Genomic DNA, 21,068 nt, shown 5'->3' with positions numbered 1-21,068 from the left:
TTTTCTTTAAATAATAAACCTCAAATGATTTTTATTTTATTTGTGTCTGCGTAATTATGGATTAAATATGCAAGATTATATATATATATATATATATATATATATATATATATATATATATATATATATATATATATATATATAAACCTATATAAAAAGGTACCACAACTTGCAAAATCAGGGGATTGCATCAATAATAAGTTGTATCCTAGTTGGACAATTCCTACTGGCTGTTTTACTTGGTGATTGATTGTTTAATTAAGTAAATATTGCTAGCTGATGATGGTTCTGGGTGTGCCACATTATTCACTAGGGAAATACCAAAATCGTTAGACTACAAGCAGCAAACTTCATCTATATCAACCATTAATTTATATTTAAGTTAAATGTCTTTACAATCATAAATTAAAAAATGTCCAGTTGTCCATTTTACATGTTGATCTAACATCAGACAGGTGCTTCTCCATTTCAGAAACAAACTTTAGCCGTTTAACATATATTCAAGAGAAGGCGAGATTTTTTATATTTTAAAATGATTACAGTGAAGTCAAATATATTGCATTGCTTTGGAGAGTGTATGGGTCAAACATTTACTTGATTATGTTCAACACTCACACTTTGTAGTAAGATCTTTGATTAGAATATATGACATGTCCTGTACTCTCTCAGAATTAACATGTTACTTTACTAAATTGTCCTGGAACTTATCAGGTACTACCTTTGGAACTTCTTTGGAACTTGGTAGTTTCTTTAACTTGCCAGGTACATTACAAAACAGTTTTTATCTTTACCAGGTACTTTCATGAAACTTTCTAAGAAATTAACAGCTACTCAGCAGAGACCCTCCAGAACTTTCCTGGAGCTTCCCATGTACTCTGGATGTTACCTGGGAACCCCGGGAACAGTATCTAGTAACTTCCGGAAAAGTGTTAAGCCCCAGAAAGTGCTTAGTAAGTACAAGAAAAAACGCAATCCTTATAAAAGTCAGCTCATAGTTCTGAGAAAGTAACCAATATGTTTCATGAAAGTAGAAATACCTGATAAGTTTAACTAAGGTTTCGGGGGAAAGTGTCTGGTAAGTTCTAGAAAGTTTCTAAAAATCCTTTGAGACATTATAAAGCTGTTTATAGCATATAACATATAACATTATAAAGTCTTCATCTTTTCACGTCTGATTGTTTTTGCAGAATTAAATGAAAAATTGTTCAGTTGAACTCCAATATTGATTACTCTGTAATGTTTTTATTGTTATGAAACCCTTGTTTATACAGGTGGCCGGGTTAAACAGGGATTCTGATTTACAAGGGACACCTGTTAAGAAGAGAGACCTGTCAATAAAGTTTATTCAAACCATTCTTGGTTGCCTTAAAATGACATGTGTGTCTCTATAACCCATTCTTTAATTTATTAAATAACCTGCTGTGCCGTGTCAAACCCGCGGGTTGGATCGTTCAACATTTGATCTGCAAGATAATCTAAAATCCATCCAAATCAAGCTGTTTTTCACTCAGTAGTTTTTCAGGCAGCAAGAGAAAACAGCATGAAACCTTCAGCGCAACCACCTTCAAGTCTGACATCCCCAAACAATCCTTCGGTTGATCTCCCGTACGCTCCTCTCTCTTCTTCTACTGGATCTGCTCGGCCAACACAGAGTCCTTCACTCCGGCCGCCAGCACGGCGAAGAGAAAGGGAGGAAAGAGGGAGCGGAGGTAGAGGGCCACCCTGGGGATGGGGTGGGCCAGCAGCACCTCCTTCCTCTTCCTGTTCACCGTCTGCAGAATCTCATTGGCCAGGACCGAGGGCCGCACGCCGTGGTTGAGCTGGCTGATGATGTCTGCAGGAGGAGGAGGAGGAGGGGGGGGGGGGAACAGACTGATTTTTAAACACTTTCACCAGTATAAACGTTTTTTGCCGTGCATCCCTTGGTGATGTCACACTCACACTGAGCCAGGATGTTCTGCTTCGGAGCTGGCTCCGCGGCGGATGGCGGCTGGCGGGCGTTGATGAAGGTGTGGCTGATGGTGCTGACGACAATCCCGTACTCCTCCACCTCGGCCCTGAGGCAGTCGAAGAAGGCCTGCGCCGCGTGTTTGGAGGCAGCATCTGTCGGCGGACGCGTTACATAATAACACGAGCCTGTCTGCAGAGGAGTCTCATTCCATTCGTGACGCACGGCATTCTTTGCGTAATTGTTTTTGGGCCGCGTCGGTGGAAGCACCTCGGGTCTAGCATTCTAGTCACAGGGCAGCCGTGGACGAGGAAGCGACAGCACTTAAAATCCAATCAACTCTTGACTGAGAGCCAGCTGGAGAGTTTTATAGGTGCGGGTAGACGGAGCAAACTGAAGAAACGACAGCTTGATGAACGAAAGCTTCTGTTTTCTCGCTACGCTGCTGGATTCAGATTTGTTTCCGACAACGAAAAGAAGCTGAAGAAAGGCCAGAGAATCTCTTTAAAGAGAGGTCCTTGCCCTCATTACATTAGATGTTCTGAGAATGTCTAATGTAATGGTAAGCCATTATTTCCCAGCATGGGGGAAAAGACAAAGTGGAAAACAACTTTTCATTCATCCCAGAGTTCTCACAAAACAGAGACCTAGTGAGGTTTCCCAAAGGGTGAGTGAACTCCAGGCCGACTGCAGAGGACTCTGAGAGGCATGGAAGTACATGCGATGTGCATGGTGTCATAACCTTGAGTAAAGCTGCCTCAGTTCTAAGGTATTTTCACAAAGCTTTAGCACAAAACGTTAGGGAAAAATATACAGGCAGAAAGTTGTGTTTTTCTAAAAGGTCTTATTGAAGAAAAAGCTTTTCTAGTTCTGCTCTTTCTAAAGCAGGGGTGTCAAACTCATTTTGGTTGAGGGGCCGCATACAGCTTAATCTGATCTCAAGAGGGCCACACGAGTTAACTCATTGCAAGATTAAATAGAACTAATAAATGTGGACTTGTTGTTGATTTTTATATTAAGTTAATTTCACTTTTACACAATATATTATGAATAACCTCAGAGTTTTTAAGAAAAGTATGCGCAATTTCAACAATACTTTTACTCAGTTAAACATTTACTTGTGCATTATGCATAAGAACTGATCACAGTGAATATACAATGTTGAAAAACATTTATTCACATTTTTTGGAACTTAAAAACAATGTCCTGCATGACAAAATACATCAAACACATAAAAATTAAGAAATTTGAATTTTTCCACACCTGAAGCTTAATCTGCTAATTAAAACACAGCGCCTCTCGTGGACAATATAGGAACTGCATATTTTCAATTAAACGAAGTACATGTTTTTTTTAATAATTGTTTTATCATTCTCTTCCTTTTATCTTGTCCACTTGTGAAAGTCAAATCTGATAAGCTCTTTGTGGCATATTATTGCCACATTGCCAGACAGGACACTGAAAAAATAAAATATTTTTTTTTTTTTTTTTTTTTTTTTTTTTTATATATATAATGATAATGCATTTAGCCACAGGGCCGGACTAAATTGTTCGGCGGGCCGAATCCGGCCCGCGGGCCGTATGTTTGACACCCCTGTTCTAGAGTAACAAGTCTAAAAAGCTCAGGTTAGACGGTTAATTAGTCAGGCTACCTGCTCTGTAATCTGCTTTACTAGCTTGTAGCTAACCAACTTTCTCTTTTCACAGCACCTTTAGTTTTGACATGCAGACTGTGATTTTCCAAATTAGTCCTCGTTGTCAGGATCCAGTGTTTTTTTTTTTTAATACTGTGTTTTAGCTGTTTGAAAATCATTACTTTTTAAAACTTTGGAATACAATGAGATAAGTACAACAGTGACCCAGCTGGTAGCACTGCTGCATTGCATGGAAAAGGTCCTGATCTGGGCCCTTTCTGAAATGGACTTTCCCTGCTCTCCACATGCACGTGTGGGTTCTCTCTGGGTACTTCCACCCACCGTCCAAAAACACGACTGTCAGGTTAACCTGCTTGCCCTGTGTGTCTCTACGTTGGTGTACCTTGCCTCTTGCCCGATTGCTGCTGTTATTCGACCCAGACACGGCACTGCATTCAAAAGGTTTACTAGCAAAAACCAGGACGACACTCTGAGATCCTCTGCGGGAGCAAGCAGGAGACGAGGCAGAGGTGAGAGCTGCCTCACTCACTGCAGAGGAGACGGGAAGGATGGCAGAGTCTTGGTTCAAGTCCTGGAGGCAAGCCTGGGTCATGCACGGTAGATCTGGGCTGAGAAAGATGGCTGAGAGTCGCAAGAAGCAAACTGTCTTACAGGTTTATGAGAAGAAGAGGAAGACCTCAGAGGAAAGAAATAAGACCAGAGTGGATGTGGGAGAGTTTTCACGCCATCCCCCTGAGGAGCGGAAAAGCAGGTAGGACGGTTTCTCGCATGCGCAGTTATTCAAAAAGCGACTTGTGCGTTTCTTACCTACATTTCCAGAAAAACCGGCCACTCTACCTTTTAGTGAAATCTCTCACGACATTTGTGTCACAGATAAAAAGTTGGCCTGAGATGTACACTACCAGTCAAAAGATTGGACTCCCCTTTTTATTCAGTGGTTTGTCTTTATTTTATCACTACGTCTGGGAACTCCTTCAAGACTTCAGGTGTGAAGCTGATCAAGAGGAAGCCAGGGGTGAGCAAAACAGTAATCAAAACAAAGGGAAGGGATTTAGATAAATATACAAGATGTTTTGAGTTATTTCACAATTTCGTGTTTGATACATATGTTTGAGACATAGTTTTGAGATCTTCCCTATGTATCTGAAACGTGGATAGTCCTAAAAAATAGGGAAACGTCACTGAATGACAAAAGTGATTCCAAACTTTTGAGTGGTTGTGTAAACTCCAACTCATTTTTGTGAAGTCTAAACCTTAAGTTGGCAACTTACACGAGCTTCTGAATGGGACCGCCAGTCTGCCCTGGATGCTGTTGACCAGTATGACGTGTCCTGATCTTCTCGACATCATTGCCGGGAGAACACCTGCCACGAGTCAACGCTCAGATGAAGTCGGCCAAAAAAAAACGGGGGGTAACGCTGATTCATTTCAACCCGATACGGATTCGTGACCGCAGCCAGCCCACCTTTGGCGAGGGTGCTCGGGCCAAAGTAGTTGATGTCCATGATGTTTCTGTCCAGCTCCAGAGAGACGCTCTGAACGGGGGCCTTCAGCTTCATGCTGCTGTTGCAGATCAGCACGTCCACGTAGCCGTAGCACTCCATGACCTCAGCCACCACATCCTCCATGCTGTCCATGTCACTGAAATCCAGGATCACCAGCTTAGGGGCGAATGTCTAAGTTGAGACGAGAGATATTTTATTATGTGAGGACGATTGATTGCAAGTCTAAAAAAAAAAATTTAAAAAAATGCAGGACGTTTTATTTTTTTAAAAAGACAACTCCTAAAATAACATATTGTAATAATAATAAAACTTGGAGCACGTGCGCCGAAGAACAGGAAAGGATAAGCGGGCTATCGGTAAAGAAAACATCCTTGATAGTAAACAGATACTGATTCGCTTTTTGTCCCCGCTCAGCTATCTGAACTTGCTCTCGTCACAGGCTCTGGTCTGTACAAGCGAAGACACGCGAGGACAGCGTGCTGTCGGACAGGATATCCTTCCATTGTGCAGGGACGGAGGAAGTGTCGGTCCGGGAGGCTGTGACAGAACGGCTTTCTGATCAAAACAAGGACAGATTCTGATATCCCTGGACCGAGGCTATCAAAACCGTTCAAAACCCAGCAGTAGACTTTTGTCTGTAAAAGGCTTTAAAACAACAGTCATCTGGCGAGAGCCTGAACAAGTCGCCGGTCTGTCACAGGGCAACGCGGAGACGACCAGGGCAAAACAGCCGTTCACACAAACACTTTCATACCTGGGAGACATTTAGAGTAACCGATTTGAGCTGATTGAGCAATTTTGGACTGTGTGAGGAAGCCAGAGCACTCGACGAGAACCCACACATGCACAGAGAGAACACGCAAACTCCTCCGGCCAGGATTTTACCACATATTGCACAAAACATAAAAAATATGAGAAAGTGCATAAGCATATTTTGACATGGGCTAAACCATTGGTGGTTCTTGCATAAAAGCCGTTGAAAGCTCGTTCAAGTGAAAGCGATAGATAGGTTGTGTATATTTTATCAGGTGCTTGTGCTCAATCATCTCTAAAGCCGCCCTAGGCAGCTGCCCATACGCCCCCAAACAAAAAGCTGACACTGAGACAAACAGGTGGTTTAGCGCCATTAAAAAGTAGTATGATTATCCCGATGTACCTTAAAGGACATGTACCAGTGATCCATGTTTAATTCCCTCACCTCTTTTGGGTCAGAGTCTGTAATCAAAGAGTCATACAGGGATTCCAGCTTATCCCAGGTGGTTCCACACAGGATGAGTCTGGCTCCGGCCTTATGGAAGAGATGGGCACATTCTGAGGAAGAACATAAAAACATGCTAAAAAAAATGACAGTTCGACATTTAGAAATCAAATATTAATACAACTACGCTTAGATGGTTCATACGGAGCATTGATTCTGCCTCTGTAAAAGGAAACATTTGCTGACTACCTTTGCCTATTTTTATGAAGTATAGCAAGTCAATTTAACAAAAAAAGAATTCTGTTAAAAACATGTCTTTTCAAACGGAAATTAAAAGACTCATTTGTTTTTAAAATGCATATATTACTTATTCGGACTGATAGAAAACTGAATAACTGGTAGGTGGAATAGTGTAACATCCAGATAGTCACAAACTAAATGTTAAAACTTTTACCAATTGTAACAAATTGTGAAAGTGATACATTTTCCTTTTTCGTTTTCTGCTGATCAAAATATTGGGTTTTGATTGCAAATAATTTTCACGCTAATCAATGCTTAGCTTCTAACTTTATGGTAAAAAGTTGTTGTTGTTATTTCTGCCTTTCAATATCCAAAACAAGATGTAATTTGGCACACATGCAGATCAGCTCTGGGTATGCGAGCTTTTCATTTTGCAAGGAATCTACAACAACATCTAAAACGTGAACAGGGACGTATTATGATATAGAAAGATAGTCTTATCAGGCCGCTAACAAAGCATCTGATGTCAGTGAAAACAATGACTGAAGGTCATAGGTCGTAAGGATGCAAGGCTGTTACACTGACCCAGTGTTGAACAGAACGGGTATTTGAAGGCAACTACACTCCCTGTGGTAAAGAGTTCACCCAACATTCTGGGCAAACAACCAGCTTCATGCAAACCGCTATCAAACACGGTCAAGTCCTGGTAATGGTATCTAATGTGACAACGATCTAATCCTTTAGTGTTTTTGATGCATTGTCCAACGATACGGCTTGTTAACGCCATCGCTGCACTTCATCAGGCAACTATATTGTGTGCTATCTTCGATGACACTTCACAAAACTTAGATTCCTAGATGGAGATACTTTTTAATAGCAATCAAAGCGAGGTCAAATGTTCTGAACAGTACCCGTCCCCACGCCTGACACAGCATCAGTGATCACCACCACTTTGTTGCACACCAAGGTCTTGGACATGAGCTGCATGACTTTGTTGTAGATGTAGTACACTCCTGCCGCAAAGACTATCAGCAGGGGCAACACCATCACCGACGGGAGGCCCATGTTCTGGAGAGAAGAGAAGAACGGGCGTCAGTAAAGTATAAAGGCAACTCCAATATGTTGGTAGAACCAACTGTCTGGGCTAACAGGACAGCAAGGTCAAATTGAAGGCCTTCTGAGGACACAAACACAAACAGCAAGTTCGAATTCGATTGCATCTAGAAGAATTGAGCTATTAAAGTTTGTCGTTTAACCTGAGCTCAAGATGAAGCAGAAACTGAGACTTTCTGTGTGCTGTTGTAACTTATCAGTGGAGCTTTTAAATGCAACTCCAGCGTTGTCCAATCCCCTTACTGTTGGTGTCTTATTCAGTATAATCTGACATACTGTCTTCAGCTAAACTGGGCTCCACTGCTGTCATCCACTCAGCTGGATCTCATCTGTACATCAACATCCCTGTGTTTAAGAGACAGTTCTTCCCCAGACTGTCCGTCACGGGTCAAATCCCTCCAGAAATCACGCCGACTCGTTGTTGGGAATGTTTGATCCCTACTTAACCAAGACTGCACTGCAAAAACAGAACTAAAAATAAGTAATATTTTCTTAAAATTAGTATATCTGTCCTTGGTTTGAGCAGGTAAATATGATGATCTGCCAACAGAATAAGATTTTTGCATTTAAAATAGGAACAACTCATCTCCATCATCTTATTTCGAGTGCAGGATGTCTATTTATCTTACTTTAGGGGTCAAAATACTCATTCCATTGGCAGATTAATATTATTTACCTGCTCAAATCTAGGACAAAAACACAAATTTTAAGAACATTTTACTTATTTTTAGATCCATTTTTGCAGTGTGAATTATTTATTTCCTCTAATGAACCGGATAGAAGAATAGAATTAGGCTTTATTTTTTGCTCAGTGGGGGAATTTAGGAGGCCAGCCAATGATTTCAATTTCAAACATCCCACAATAAAACCTTTTTTCTCTTGTATTTAGTTGTTGTGGATTTCCTCCAATAGAGTTAATTAAATTTGGAATTAAAAAAATGATAACATGATCAAAGGCTGAAAGGTTTGAATTGAAACTGGCTTGGTTAGCCTAGCATTTTTTTCTCGTAGCAATTAATCTGTGGGCATTTATTAATCTGAATGTATGAGTTATTGTGAGGGAAAAAAGCTACCAGTGCTCTCATCATGTTATATCCATAGGGCCGTACAATAGTATTAATTCCCAGTTGAACTTTTTCACATCTGAACTAGATTTCTTCTAATTTTCTTGCAGAAATGGTGTTGTTTTTGTCCCTTTTCCATAAAATTATCCTTGCTCTCTCTCTCTCTCTCCGATTAATGTTCCTTTCGCCTGAACAGTCAGTATCCGATCCAGTGTTGCCATAGTCATTCCATTTTCAGATGATGCATCAAGCAGTGCTCTGTCCTAAAAATGCTTAAATTTCTCACCACCTTTTTCTGACCTGTCTACCGTGTTCTTTGGTCTTCATGATGCCGTTTGTTCACTAATGTTGAACAAACAGCAACCTCTAAAGCCTGAACAGCCTAATTTATGATGAGGTGAAATTACTGTAAATTACTAATTAGGTAATCTCTGAATCCACTTTGTTGCACTTTGATTTTAATTAGGGGTTTTAAAGTAAAGGAGGCCACAATTTTTTAGATCTTCAATTGTAAATAATGTTGAAAACCATGAATTGTTCTCCCTCCAGCTCACAGTTCTGCGCTGTTTTTGTTTTTGTTCATTAAGTATGATATGAAATGCATTAACATTTGTAGTTTGACAATGGGAGTGGGAGAAAAGTTGAAAACCTTCGACAAAGAAACGTTTTGCCGACAATGTAGCCTTACATCTGATATTCCCACAGTAGCAAATAGGCAAAACTGATGCAGTGAAGCTGTTCATGTGTGTCTGCTCAAGGCTATGTAGGGGAGAAATATCCAGGTCAACTCCCAGTTCGGGGAACTGACACATTTGCATTTCAAAGCAGTTTCTGGACAGTTCAGACAATATGACTCTACTGCAAGCATAGAAAAAGTATTTTCTTCCTACAACGGACGATTTTGAACTTAATTATCTTGTAGAGGATGAATATGTTTGTATTTCCTATCTGTATTCTTAATATAATTCACACCAAATGGGTTAAACTTCCTTAGGTGAGAATTTGTCTTTGGACTTGTTAATACGCTCTCCATATAAAGGGAGTTTGAGGTGAACAGCTAAATATATTTTTGCCATGGAGACTCTACAGACTTTGGAACACTGTCATAGGACACCCTAAAGGCAGCAACCAGAGAGCCTCACATTGGAAAGCAACGTCCCAAACCTTTCCTGTCCTATCTACCGAGTGCAACCGCGTTAGGATAAAGGTTAATCCGTATTGAAATCTTTTGATCGCTCTAGAGGTTCAGTTCCCTTCTTAGCTCCCTGTTTGGACCAACACATGATTAAGGTTAGTCGGCTTGTGCGCGCACAACTATGGCAACCGGCGAGCAGACACAAACACCTGTAATCTGTGTTATTATTGGTTCACTTACAGCATGGACAGGGAGCTAATCCTTCAGCAGGACAGGCTGGCTGTTGTTCTCGTGTGGATCCAGTTGGGTAACGGAGGCTCTTCTCTTACCCCTCGTCCATTCACACCGCACCGCTCCTGGCTCCTCTGTGTGTCTGATTTAGGGCTTTCCACTGGACACCCCCCAACTCCCCGCTTATAATAGCCTCCATTTGAGCCGGGCATTGATACACACACATGCAGTGTACAGTATCCGAAGCATGCTCACTTGGTTCCAGCTTGAAGAGACAAACCACAAGTTGGAGGATCAGCTCCACTCTTTTCTCTGGGGCATTATGAAGCTGCTTAAAATAAAAAAAAACACAGTCCCTGGGTTCCACACTGACTTACCCTTAGATTTATCTTTCCTATCACTCAGAGCTGCCTCATCGAATATACAGGACTGTCTCAGAAAATTAGAATATTGTGATAAAGTTCTTTATTTTTTGTAATGCAATTAAAAAACATGAAATGTCATACATTCTGGATTCTACAAATCAACTGAAATATCGCAAGCCTTTTATTGTTTTAATATCGCTGATTATAGCTTACAGCTGAAGAAAACTCAAATATCCTATCTCAAAATATTAGAATATCGTGAAAAAGTATACTAGTAGGCTATTCAACTAATCACTTGAATCGTCTAATTAACTTGAACCACTGCAGGGTTTCCTGAGCCTTGAAAAACACTCAGCTTGGTTCAGTAAACTAAATCACAAGTATGGTAGTGGTTAAGAGACGACATCAGATTCTCACAGTAACCGGTGTACTGACCATGGCATTACTGTCCTTGATTGGCCTGCCAATTCCCCTGACCTGAACCCCATAGAGAATTTGTGTGGTATTGTGAAGAAGAAGCTGAAAGACACCAGAGCCAACAATGCAAATGAGCTAAAGGCCGCTATTGAAGCATCCTGGGCATCCATAACACCTCAGCAATGCCACAGGCTGATTGCCTCCATGCCACGCCGCATTGATGCAGTAATCTGTGCAAAAGGATTCCCAACCAAGTACTGAGTGCATTAATGGACATTTTCAGATGTTTGATTTTGTTTTGCTGTTATTTTTTTTTTTTTACTTGGTCTGAGGAAATATTAATATTTTGAGATAGGATTTTTGAGTTTTCTTCAGCTGTACGCCATAATCAGCGATATTAAAACAATAAAAGGCTTGCGATATTTCAGTTGATTTGTAATGAATCCAGAATGTATGACATTTCATGTTTTTTAATTACATTACAGAAAACAAAGAACTTTATCACAATATTCTAATTTTCTGAGACAGTCCTGTATATCTGGACGAGATTTTGTTCAGGAGAGGTGCCGAAACAAGAACAGCAGCCTTGTGTCGTGTACAAAACTAGCAGAATTGCGACAAAAACTAACCCTAAAAATAGCAGAGAGGGAAAACTGTAAAAAAAGATAATGGAACAAATACTAACGATTGTAAAAATACCGTAAATTGCACCCTGTGAAATAATTGAACATTGTCTGTTTTGCACATGGAAAGAAAAAAAGGAAGATTGGGGTGTTGCATTTCTGGAGCAAACTTAACCAGTAATCCGTCTTGGTTAAGTGGCAACTTTCTGCGACATCTTGAATCGGAGGAAGTTGTGATCCCGATAACGTTTTTCCGCTGTCCTCACAACCGTCTGCCAGACCTTCCAGTCAGAGACAGGGCAGACTCCTGACCAGACTAAGGGGCAGCTGGTCAGGATGCTCTCTGTGGTGACCCAATAGAGGATGGTGAGAACAGGAGGGAGAAGCTGTAAGATGGAAACTTAACAAATCGGTTTTTAGTTGACCTGGAACAGCATCCATGTGTCATCAGTGTGAGCAGATGTCTGCAGATGATATGATCATTTACAAGCATTATAAAGCGCTTCATCACGATGGGGGTGAGCGCTATCGGGTGGTAATCATTTAAGGAGAGATTGTGGAGGGTTTTTTTTTAGGACAGGGATGATTGTGGCAGCTTTCAGATCTGATGGGTTAAAGATGTCTGCGAGAGCCTCCGCCAGCCGGTCAGCACATGCCTTGTGCAGCCTCCCTGGAATCTTGAACGGCTGTTCTCCGTGTGTTCGCTCTCTTTAGGGCTGTGCAGATGTCCGCCGTGGCCAGTCTGAGTGGCTACTCATCAGGAGGAGATTGTGTTGCAGTAATGGTGTTGAGTGCAAAGTGCGAAACTAGCAAAGTGGTTGCTGAATGCTTTCAGGATGCTGATGTTGTTGTCACGGGAGTGAGGGGCAGCCTTATAGCCTGTGATACATGAATACCACCCCACACACACACACACAGACACACACACGCGCACACACACGCACACACACACTCGTCTGTTGTTTGTTGGGGCCTGGAAGAAATCCTGCACCTTCTGACCATGCTTAGCAACCCTTAAGGCACATGTCAGTTTACCTCTGGCTGTTCTAAGTGCAATCATATCAGCAGATTTAAAAGCATCCTTTCAGCCTTTTTCGTACCTCAGTTGTCATCCAATCACAGGCTCAGCATACTCCACTTGTATGCGATGATTCTCTGTAGCAGCTTTGCCAATCAGTTTGTGTGATATCTGTATAATCTGACCCAATCTGTATAATCTGATTGAATTTGACTTTGGAAAGTGCCTTGAGATGACATGTTTCATGAATTGGCACCAATTAAATAAAATTGAATTGAATTGATAGAAGCAGGACTGTATTGCCTGTATGGTTTCTATAGGCCACATCCTCACCTGCTTCACTGTACGTTTATTTCTGATCCACAAGGGCTTGTAGGCAAGCATCCTTGAGAGGTGGTCATAGGAAGCCAAGGTGGGGCCAGGGTCCGCCTGGTGTACCCTTATGATGTCACTGTAGGCCAGATCTAGTGTGCCCTCTGGTTGCAAAATACACTTACGAGTGAAAATGGCTGAACAGTTTTCATAATGCCCTAATGGAAGCATTGTGTGTCAATAAAAAGTCCTTCAGGACTTGCAGACGTGCAGAGATTGCAGTTTGCAGATGGAGTTCTGTAAAATATGCAGGGAGTCAGGGGTGGGGGCAGAGCAGTGACTTAATGCAGTATAATCTCTCTGATTTTGCACCAGCAATTGTTCAAGTATATGGAGATTCGGCCATCTCGGGATTGACCAGTGAAAGCGCTCCATCTGTCAAACCGAAATGTCGTCGACGCCGTCTCTGTGATTCTCAGTGGGATGTCAGAATAAAGAAATATCCTCCTCCATTCCTAATCAGGTCCAAATTCACATGTGTATATTAAATCATTATATTTGAGTAAATTATGACGTATTACATTTCTTTTTTTATTATTCAAAATAATTGGATGAATTACTTTTCATTATTTTCCGGCGAGTCATTTGGTTTCAGGTCACTAATCGTAGCTTATTATTTAGACGTAGTGAATAAGGCGACTTCGTTCGTACTAGTTGTGGTCAAGGAGATCTTTGACAACAGCGAAGATCGTGCAACGCTACAAATTTCGATAAAAGTCAGTAACGAAAAGGCAAACTTAAATAATGCGGGAACAGACGTGGTCCTGAAATGCCATGTTAGTAATTATAACCCTGTACAGCCGAAACCAGATATCAACATAAGCTGTTTTAACAGACACATTGCCATTTTTACCATTTTGTCATTATTGAATTTATTTTTTGTATAAGTAATAACAAAATCAAAGCCCCAAGCTAATTTGCAATTAAAAAACAAAACAAGTAAAACATGAAACTCTTTAAAGCCTATCAGAACAATAATGACCTGCAAAACCACCAAGAAGAGAAATTTAGCAACCATTTATGATTCCATAGCTGCTCCTTTTCAAGAAAACGCTTCAGCTGAAATCTAATCTGATGTCAGAGTAGCTGAGATTAAATCAAACTAAACTTTTCCTGTTTTAGGTCAGGTAGCATTACCGAAATCATTTGTATTTGGTAAATGGCAGAATATCTGGAGAGCAAGTTTTTAAACATTTATTGGATCCCTTCCTTCAAACTGAGAAGTTCGCATACAGTGAAATGACTGTTCCTTTAAACGATCCTAACGCCATGTGATGGCGACCTTTCCAGTGTGTAGCACGCCTCTCGCCCATTGACCACTGGAGAAAGGCACCAATCTGTGGGCTGAGCAAACGGTCTGATCCAAGCATAACAGTTCAAAGCCGATTCTACTAAATACTAAGGAAATGAATGTGAACTTTGGCAAAAGCAGCAACAATTCTCTGGAAATATCTCTGCCCCATTATTCTAGCATCCAGCAAAAATAAATAATTTTGCTAATCCCAATTGACCAAAACAGGAAAAGTTTACTCAAATCTTAAAGAAGCAGATAAAGTGTGCATCATTTTTGACATGACTGGCTTGACGGTCAAGAATTCAACCTCCTCACAAAGGCTGCAAGGTTGTTATTAAATAAAAACAGCAAAGTAATGAGTATCTCTAGTAGTCACTGTGCGAAAGGCGGACAGGGCAACACACAGACACACAATACAAACAACCAAACTCTTACGCCTATGGTATTTCAGGGTGGCCAGTTGTTTGGTCTTTTTTTCTGGACTGTGTAAAACCAGAGTTCCCAGCGAGAACCAGAGAGAACTGACGCAGAAAGACCTCAGGCCTGGGTTCGAACCCAGAGCCTTCTTGCTGCAAGAGAACAGTGCTACCAACAGCGCCGTCCCACTACTACAAACATTTGTGAAAGAATGAATCACTCTCAGGACCTCTGAGAATTCCAGCATGGCACTGTGAAATTTCCACAGTAATAAATATTATACCAAAGTGAAAGTGATTGGGGGAAAAAACACCACCTCAGCCATGAATCAGAGAGCAGGCTCAGCAGATGTCGAGGCCCACAGCGTTGCAGTTTTTCTGTAGTGTCAGTCGCTCCAGGCCTCCAAACCTCATGTGGCCGTCAGAATAAGTCAAGAACAGTGACGTTTAGAGAGCTTCGGGGAATGGACTTCCACGGCTGAGCAGCTGCATCCAATCTTTACAGCACCAAGTACAATGCACTGTTGGAGGAACCGCTGAAAATTCCCACAAACACACCCCTAGACCTTACGGAAAGCCTTCCCTGAAGAGATAAAGCCATTATTGCTGCAAAAGGTGGGTCAGAATTGCATTTAACACTATTATTCAAGAATGTGATGCCCCTCAAGTTATATGCTTGTGTAACATAACATAAGTAAATACTTTTAAATCAAGATTAAAAACACATCTGTTTAAAATTGCCTTTGACTGTTCTAGTTAAACAGTTTTACTGTTTTTAATGTTCTTTTTTGTTACTACATTCTATCCCTACTTGCTTTTATTCTATTTTCTATCTACATTTTATTATTTTGGTATATCTTAATCATGTAAAGCACTTTGTATTGTCTTGTACTGAATTGTGCTATATAAATAAATTTACCTTGCCTTGCCTTGCCTAAATACTTTGGGCAAAGTGGTGCATTGCGTCATTACATTTGCGGTAAAAAATTAAAAAAATCTTATCTTACAAATAAAGTACTTGGAGGCAGAGGTATTAGTGTGATATTAAGGGTTATTAAGGGAACTTTGTCACTTTAGCAATACTTTTTAAAAAATAGAAATATTTTAACATTTTAATAATATCTGCACTGTTTTGCCACAATATCAGTATTAACATTCCTGTTGGCATTATTATTATTTTGAAGCATAAAAACTGGTCACTTTTTTTATTTGCCATGATTTGACAGAGGGATCTTAACAACTCATCTGTTGTTTAGCAAAAACAGTCCCGTGGTCGATGTGCTCTGCGTTTCCTCAAAGCTTTCACTTACCTGTAACACCCAAAGATTACGCTGGTGAAGATTCACCCAAGGATTAATTACGGCAGTGGCACTGAAATGCTGACAAAAAGAGCAGGATCTCATGTGTGAGCTACTGCTGGAACTCGTGCAATGCCTCTGAACCTCTTTTGTGGCTGTAAAAATGTTGGTGAAGATTCTCAGTCATCCAGGTCATCATCAATCCAAAAAAAGGTCAAAAAATAAAACATGAAAGTTCCCTGGGTCGGAAGCGAACCGTCTTCAGCTTCAGAACAGAAGTCCAGTTGTTTTATTTTTTAACCTTTTTTGGATTCTGGCTGTAAAATTCTGCTGGTGTTCAACAATGAGCAATCTACTATAAGAGACAGCACAGTACAATGGACAAGAAATCAGAATTGTATGAAATAGATAAAATTTTAATCACATTTATAAAAAAAAAGTCTGTTTTAATAGTGCATGAGGTCGACCCCTTATCAGACGTATAAAGAAACAAAATGCCATGTCGTTTATTTATTTATGTATTTATTTATTTATTTTACTTTCTGCCTGCCAGTTAATTTTCAGGAAAACTCAGAGTATTTTATTTATAATATTTTTGCTCAGACTTGGAACGGTTAAATTTTGCTAAACCGCGTAAAGGTGTTCAGGTCAATCACAATAAATCCAAATTAAATACGCTAATGTTTGTAGCGGCATTGTGGAAAAGCTGACATACTTCAGTAACCTTGTGCTGCCTGTGGGTGGCGGCAGTGCGCACTTATCGCGAGATTCCTGGGAACTCCTGGAGCCTGTGTGTGTGTGTTCGCGTGTGCTCTCCTCCTCTCCCTTGGGAGAGAAGAAAATAAACCCGCTGCTGCTGCTACCAAGGAGGCTAGTTATGGAGCCGAACCTTTAAATACTCATTCCCTGCTCTGTGAAAGAACTGGTTGGTTTGCCTGCAGTGTTTTTTTGTTTTTTTTTTACCAGAGTAGGAAAAAGCTTTTCTTTTTTTTTTTTCTTTTTTAGCATTTGTACCTCCAAAGCCTCGGCGTTATAAAAGAAGAAGAAGAAGAAAAAAGAAAACTCAGGTTGAAGAAGCGAGGCAGGAGCGGCGTTATCTGCTTTAGCCTGTACCGCTAACCGGAGCGCTGGATGAACTTTGCATGGAGCGACTGCAGCGGATGGGTTCGGAGTTTGCCGAGTGACTGTCCGCTTTTCCCCGGCTCCGGAGCTCACGGGGGCCCCGGCTCCACCGGATGGGCTCCGTCCGCCTGCAGCCTAATAACGGCAGCGGTCGCGCGAGTGCCGCGTTCGTGGTTTTTACCACCCCGCTGTCGAGCCTGAGATCCGCTGGGAAGCTAACAGGATATTAGCCACCTTCTCCCCCTTCTTCTCTTTGTGGTCGCAGGCCGGGGGAGCCGTAAAGCGGTCGTCGCCGCGCTGGGTGCCGGGAAGGTCTGTCTGGATGGCCGCTGCTTATTTATTCTGGAAACTGGATACAGTTTAAGCGACGGAAAGGAAGCTCCCGAAAACAGCGTTTGTTACTTGAAAATGCGTCGCAGCGCTGGTGGATCTCATTCCAAGTTAGGATAAGGAGGAGGAGGAGGAGGGGGATCACACGCACACACAGAGGAACAGCAGGAGTTACTGCTTCTAAGGTCTTTGGAGGGGGAATAAAGCTTTTTTTTTTTTTCTTTTTTTTTTCTCTCTCCAAACGTGTGACAATATAATGTCTACCGCAAAGGAAAACACTTGCAGGAAATTCCAGGCGAACTTCTTCAACAAGAGTAAATGTCAGAACTGCTTCAAGCCGAGGGAGCTGCATCTGCTGACCGACCAGGACCTGACCCAGGTGAGCCCGAGCCCCCCACTCCCACTCCCACGAAGAAGCACTAGGGTGAAGGGCTAGCCTAGAGATTTTAGTGTGTCTCCCCCCCACTCGTATTTGACAAGAGAAGCCTGGACCGGGTTATTTTAAATAGATTACAGAGTTTATAGGAAACCGTGATTAGTGAAGACACACATTTTAGAACTGCCCCCATATTTGTCTTTGTAGATCCTTCCCCTGTTTTCATGTAAATCTTAGCTGATTCTGTTCTTTTTGAGAACAATTTTATAAGAATAAAAAAAATGGAGGAACAGCGATCTAAATATTTCTGGAATCCTTCCTGTCGCTATAAGACTGAACATCTTTCCTTGCTGACCTGTTTGGATTTAAACTAACCGCCTGTAAGAATAGCTGACATGACTCTAAGAAAAAAACCTTTTGTTTAATTTAGTTTGAAATAACTTGTAGCTTTTACGATTCGCCTGCTTCAGAAGACCTACAAACTCTGAGCGTTCTTCACTCAGTCACAGCTGCTGTACTGAAGAGCGTTGAGTCCGCAGAGCCTGGTGGCGCTTAATATGGTGCATTGACTGGCTGAAAAACGTAGGATTTTAGAACCACCGACTAAGGCTGGACGATGTATAGAGGAAAAAAAGCATATGGATAAAATAGAAATAATATTGGTCGATTTAGATTACTATATTAAAAAAAAAAAAGAAACTCAAAACGTATATTTTAAGTGCAGCCCTGGCCATTTTATGCTGTTTCTTAACGACGAACAGTAATTTCAAATTCAGCCCTTTATTCAACCAACTTTTTTTTAACCAAACGTTTTAAAACAATAAATAAGTAAAAAAAAAAAAAGAACACGTGCTCTCTGAATTCTTTCCAGGGGGCGGAGCTTGGTGACGGAGCATTCCAGGATATGATTGGTTAGGAGGATGTAAGGACTGTAGTATTAACACATATGATTGGCTAGAATGTGAAAGGAAGGAAAACTGCTCTTCTATTGACACTTTTATTTTTTATCGCACCACACGTCTATGGAGCGATATATATTGTTATTGACTTATTCTCCGGGTCTACTCCCGACCAATGATAAGGGCCGTCGAAGCTGAAAATCGGACGGATCACGTCACCAGATGATTTTATCGGTGTGCCTCAAGGCACATAAATGGATTCTTTTTGTTTGCTTCTTCAGAACAAACAGCATGTAGTTTTTACTCCAATCCAGTGTAGCAGCTTACTTCCTCATCGTAACCAGGTTTAGATTGAGCTGTTTTACAAAGTGAGTTATCCCCCCCCTACCCACCAAGTGGACAGTGGACCAATAGCGGCACCCTTGTAGCTTTGAGAAAAAGTAAACAGAAGTGTTGACCAGGTGGACGTGAAGGTTGACTTTATCAGCAGGGTGTCATCGCAGACAATCCGCTTTGTGTGCGCGTGATGCAATCAGAGCGCCTCAGAGTGTTTGCTGTGTGGTAATGAGGATAACGTTTGGGTTAAGTGTTTATTTTGGAGCGTGATTTAAAAAAAAAAAAATCTTTTTTTTTTCCCTCCTGCGTCTTTCTCCGTCTGACGGACTCGGTTGATGGAGCATTTCCTCTCAGCTACTTTTCCCTGACAGATCGTGTGACCAAATTTGTTTGCTGTTTTTTTTTAATTTATTTTTTTTTAGGTTAGTCACCAGTTTGTTGGAAGGCTGGCAGACGGAGAGGCTGCCCATCAGATCTGTAATCTGTAAGCTTGCTTCTCCCAGATCATTAGTTTAGTCTGTGACATGTCCTGTAATTGATCCCAGATGGGAGCTCGAACGCAGCGTAAAAAAATCAAACGGCAAACGTCAGCATCCTCCTCCTCCTCCTCCTCCTCCTCCGCTCTAAGTGCATGTGTGCGTGCTCCTGGTGGAACTCGTGCATCTCTATCAGCCCCCAGCGCGTTAACCCGTAAAAAGCCACGGTCTGGGCGCGAGGCTTATGCTTACATCACTTCCTCTAATCTCCCTTTGACCCGTCCAGAACTGTCTCCCGCGGCCTGGATGAAGGCACTCTGAGCCAGGGAGGCTCTGTGGGCCCCGGCTTGTTCGTCCTCACCCGTCGTCTCCGTCAGTCTGAGGGGGTTTGGAGAACCTGTCACCAGTCCAAACACAAGGACAAGGACGTCCTGTGAGCGCTCCATCTGGACTGACTTCAGACCGGTTAGCGGCAGCCGGCCATTATGCAACGCCGTGGAAGCAGGACGCCACTCCTGAGCCTTGCTTAACAGATCTAAGTTGAGGGATTGTTAAAACGGCCCCCGGCGTCGCCAGGAGACGAACCCGATAACCCCGATGAAAGAAAGCTCCTGTAGATCTCCCTAATGCGGTTAAAACATCATGAATAGGTGATTTGGCTAAGTGAGTTTGGCTCCTAAATCGAATGTGAGTTAATCAGAGCTGAGAGGGAGCTGCAGAGTCCGCTTTGAGACGGGCGGTCCGGTCCAGAGGAGGACAGCGGCCCGCGTAAACAGCCTTTCTCTGTTCGGCTGCAGAATAAAGAGAGTGCTGGCTGAGAGAATTTCCTTTATTACAGACGGCGTGTTCCCCAAGGAGTTTGATGCGCTGCGCTTCAGCTTCCCAGATGAAGCTCAGGAGAAGCAGGTCATTAAACAAGTGGTGGATCAGTGGAAAAAAAGTGTCTCTGTGGCGCTAAAAATCTTCCCCACTTCCGTTCCAACATGTTTTCTGTCAGCTCAACAAAAGCTGCACTAATCAGGCAGAACATTACGACCTCTGAGTGCAAACCGGACTTTCTGTTTTTCAATGCCGGCACCTATTAGTGGGTGGGATGGCGGGTCAGAAGCGGGCTGAATGTGAGCACTTTGAAGGATCTGCTGCTAGCATCTCTCTGCCGAGGTTTCCCTCCGCGGGGAAGAGCTCTCTCCTCTCTCTTCCCCGCAGACGGCCTCCGTACCGGGGCTGGTAATTCAGAGTTTCCTACAGCCAAAGCTCCCCAGCTCTAGATCGCTTACTGATGATGAAAGGGTGAGTCAGTTTTCTTCCTGGAGACGCAGGGAAAGAACGCGGTTCCTTGCCTGCGTTGGTAAGTGGAATATGACGTGGTCCCGTTCTGTGGGGTAGATTTGGCACGGAGCGCTTCCTTTTAGTTTCTGCTTGTTTCATGAATCAGCAGAATGCAGATAGTTGAAGCCCATTTTTCTCTGATCCTGCTGCATTAAATAGCACAAAGCTTCAGTCGTAGACAAAAGTCAGCGCTGTATTTAATGTATTTTATTTAACATCTCAGTCCTCCAGTAGGGGTCAAGTAAAGATATTTCACAGGCTTTAAGTGGTAAACACGTCAAATGTAAGGAACAAGTGAACATATCGCT

The 21,068-nt window shown here is 42.0% G+C and overlaps 2 protein-coding genes across 6 annotated transcripts in view; one reads left to right on the top strand and one right to left on the bottom strand.

Moving 5' to 3' along the window:
* Positions 1-355: 355 nt before the first annotated feature.
* Positions 356-10,250, bottom strand: dhrs7cb (dehydrogenase/reductase (SDR family) member 7Cb). 2 transcript variants are annotated; one of them, XM_012864061.3, is made up of 7 exons: positions 10,099-10,250; positions 7,458-7,614; positions 6,307-6,419; positions 5,069-5,279; positions 4,875-4,967; positions 1,942-2,103; positions 1,626-1,834 (listed from the first exon to the last, which is right to left on the bottom strand). In XM_012864061.3, exons 2-7 carry the CDS (start codon positions 7,609-7,611, stop codon positions 1,626-1,628), a joined length of 942 nt encoding a protein of 313 aa, XP_012719515.2. In that variant the 5' UTR covers positions 7,612-7,614; positions 10,099-10,250. The 2 variants fall into 2 exon arrangements, with proteins under 2 accessions (XP_035998454.1, XP_012719515.2); XM_036142561.1 differs by lacking the exon at positions 10,099-10,250 and having other exon boundaries at positions 356-1,834; positions 7,458-7,611.
* Positions 10,251-16,686: 6,436 nt separating this feature from the next.
* mprip (myosin phosphatase Rho interacting protein) overlaps positions 16,687-21,068 on the top strand; it is a 50,879-nt gene continuing 46,497 nt past the window's right edge. Inside the window, exon 1 of one of the 4 annotated variants that reach the window (XM_036142558.1) lies at positions 16,687-17,723. In XM_036142558.1, the coding sequence (XP_035998451.1) occupies positions 17,601-17,723 (123 nt within the window). In that variant the 5' untranslated portion in view covers positions 16,687-17,600. The remainder of the gene's footprint in view (positions 17,724-21,068) is intronic. The other 3 variants (XM_036142559.1, XM_012864090.3, XM_036142560.1) reach the window with 3 other exon arrangements.

The sequence above is a fragment of the Fundulus heteroclitus genome, chromosome 10, assembly GCF_011125445.2.
Source record: "Fundulus heteroclitus isolate FHET01 chromosome 10, MU-UCD_Fhet_4.1, whole genome shotgun sequence".
In the NCBI taxonomy this organism is placed as follows: Eukaryota; Metazoa; Chordata; class Actinopteri; order Cyprinodontiformes; family Fundulidae; genus Fundulus; species Fundulus heteroclitus.
Note: the sequence above shows the minus strand (reverse complement) of the source record. Positions and strands in the feature narration are given on the sequence as shown.

Excerpts from the sequence above, each read along its gene's own strand:
- dhrs7cb (XM_012864061.3), bottom strand. The coding sequence starts at position 7,611 with ATGGGCCTCCCGTCGGTGATGGTGTTGCCCCTGCTGATAGTCTTTGCG. Across the intron at positions 6,420-7,457 it reads TGTGTCAGGCGTGGGGACGG|AATGTGCCCATCTCTTCCAT; the intron begins GTACTGTTCAGA and ends GTTCTTCCTCAG. Across the intron at positions 5,280-6,306 it reads CAGACTCTGACCCAAAAGAG|ACATTCGCCCCTAAGCTGGT; the intron begins GTGAGGGAATTA and ends GTCTCAACTTAG.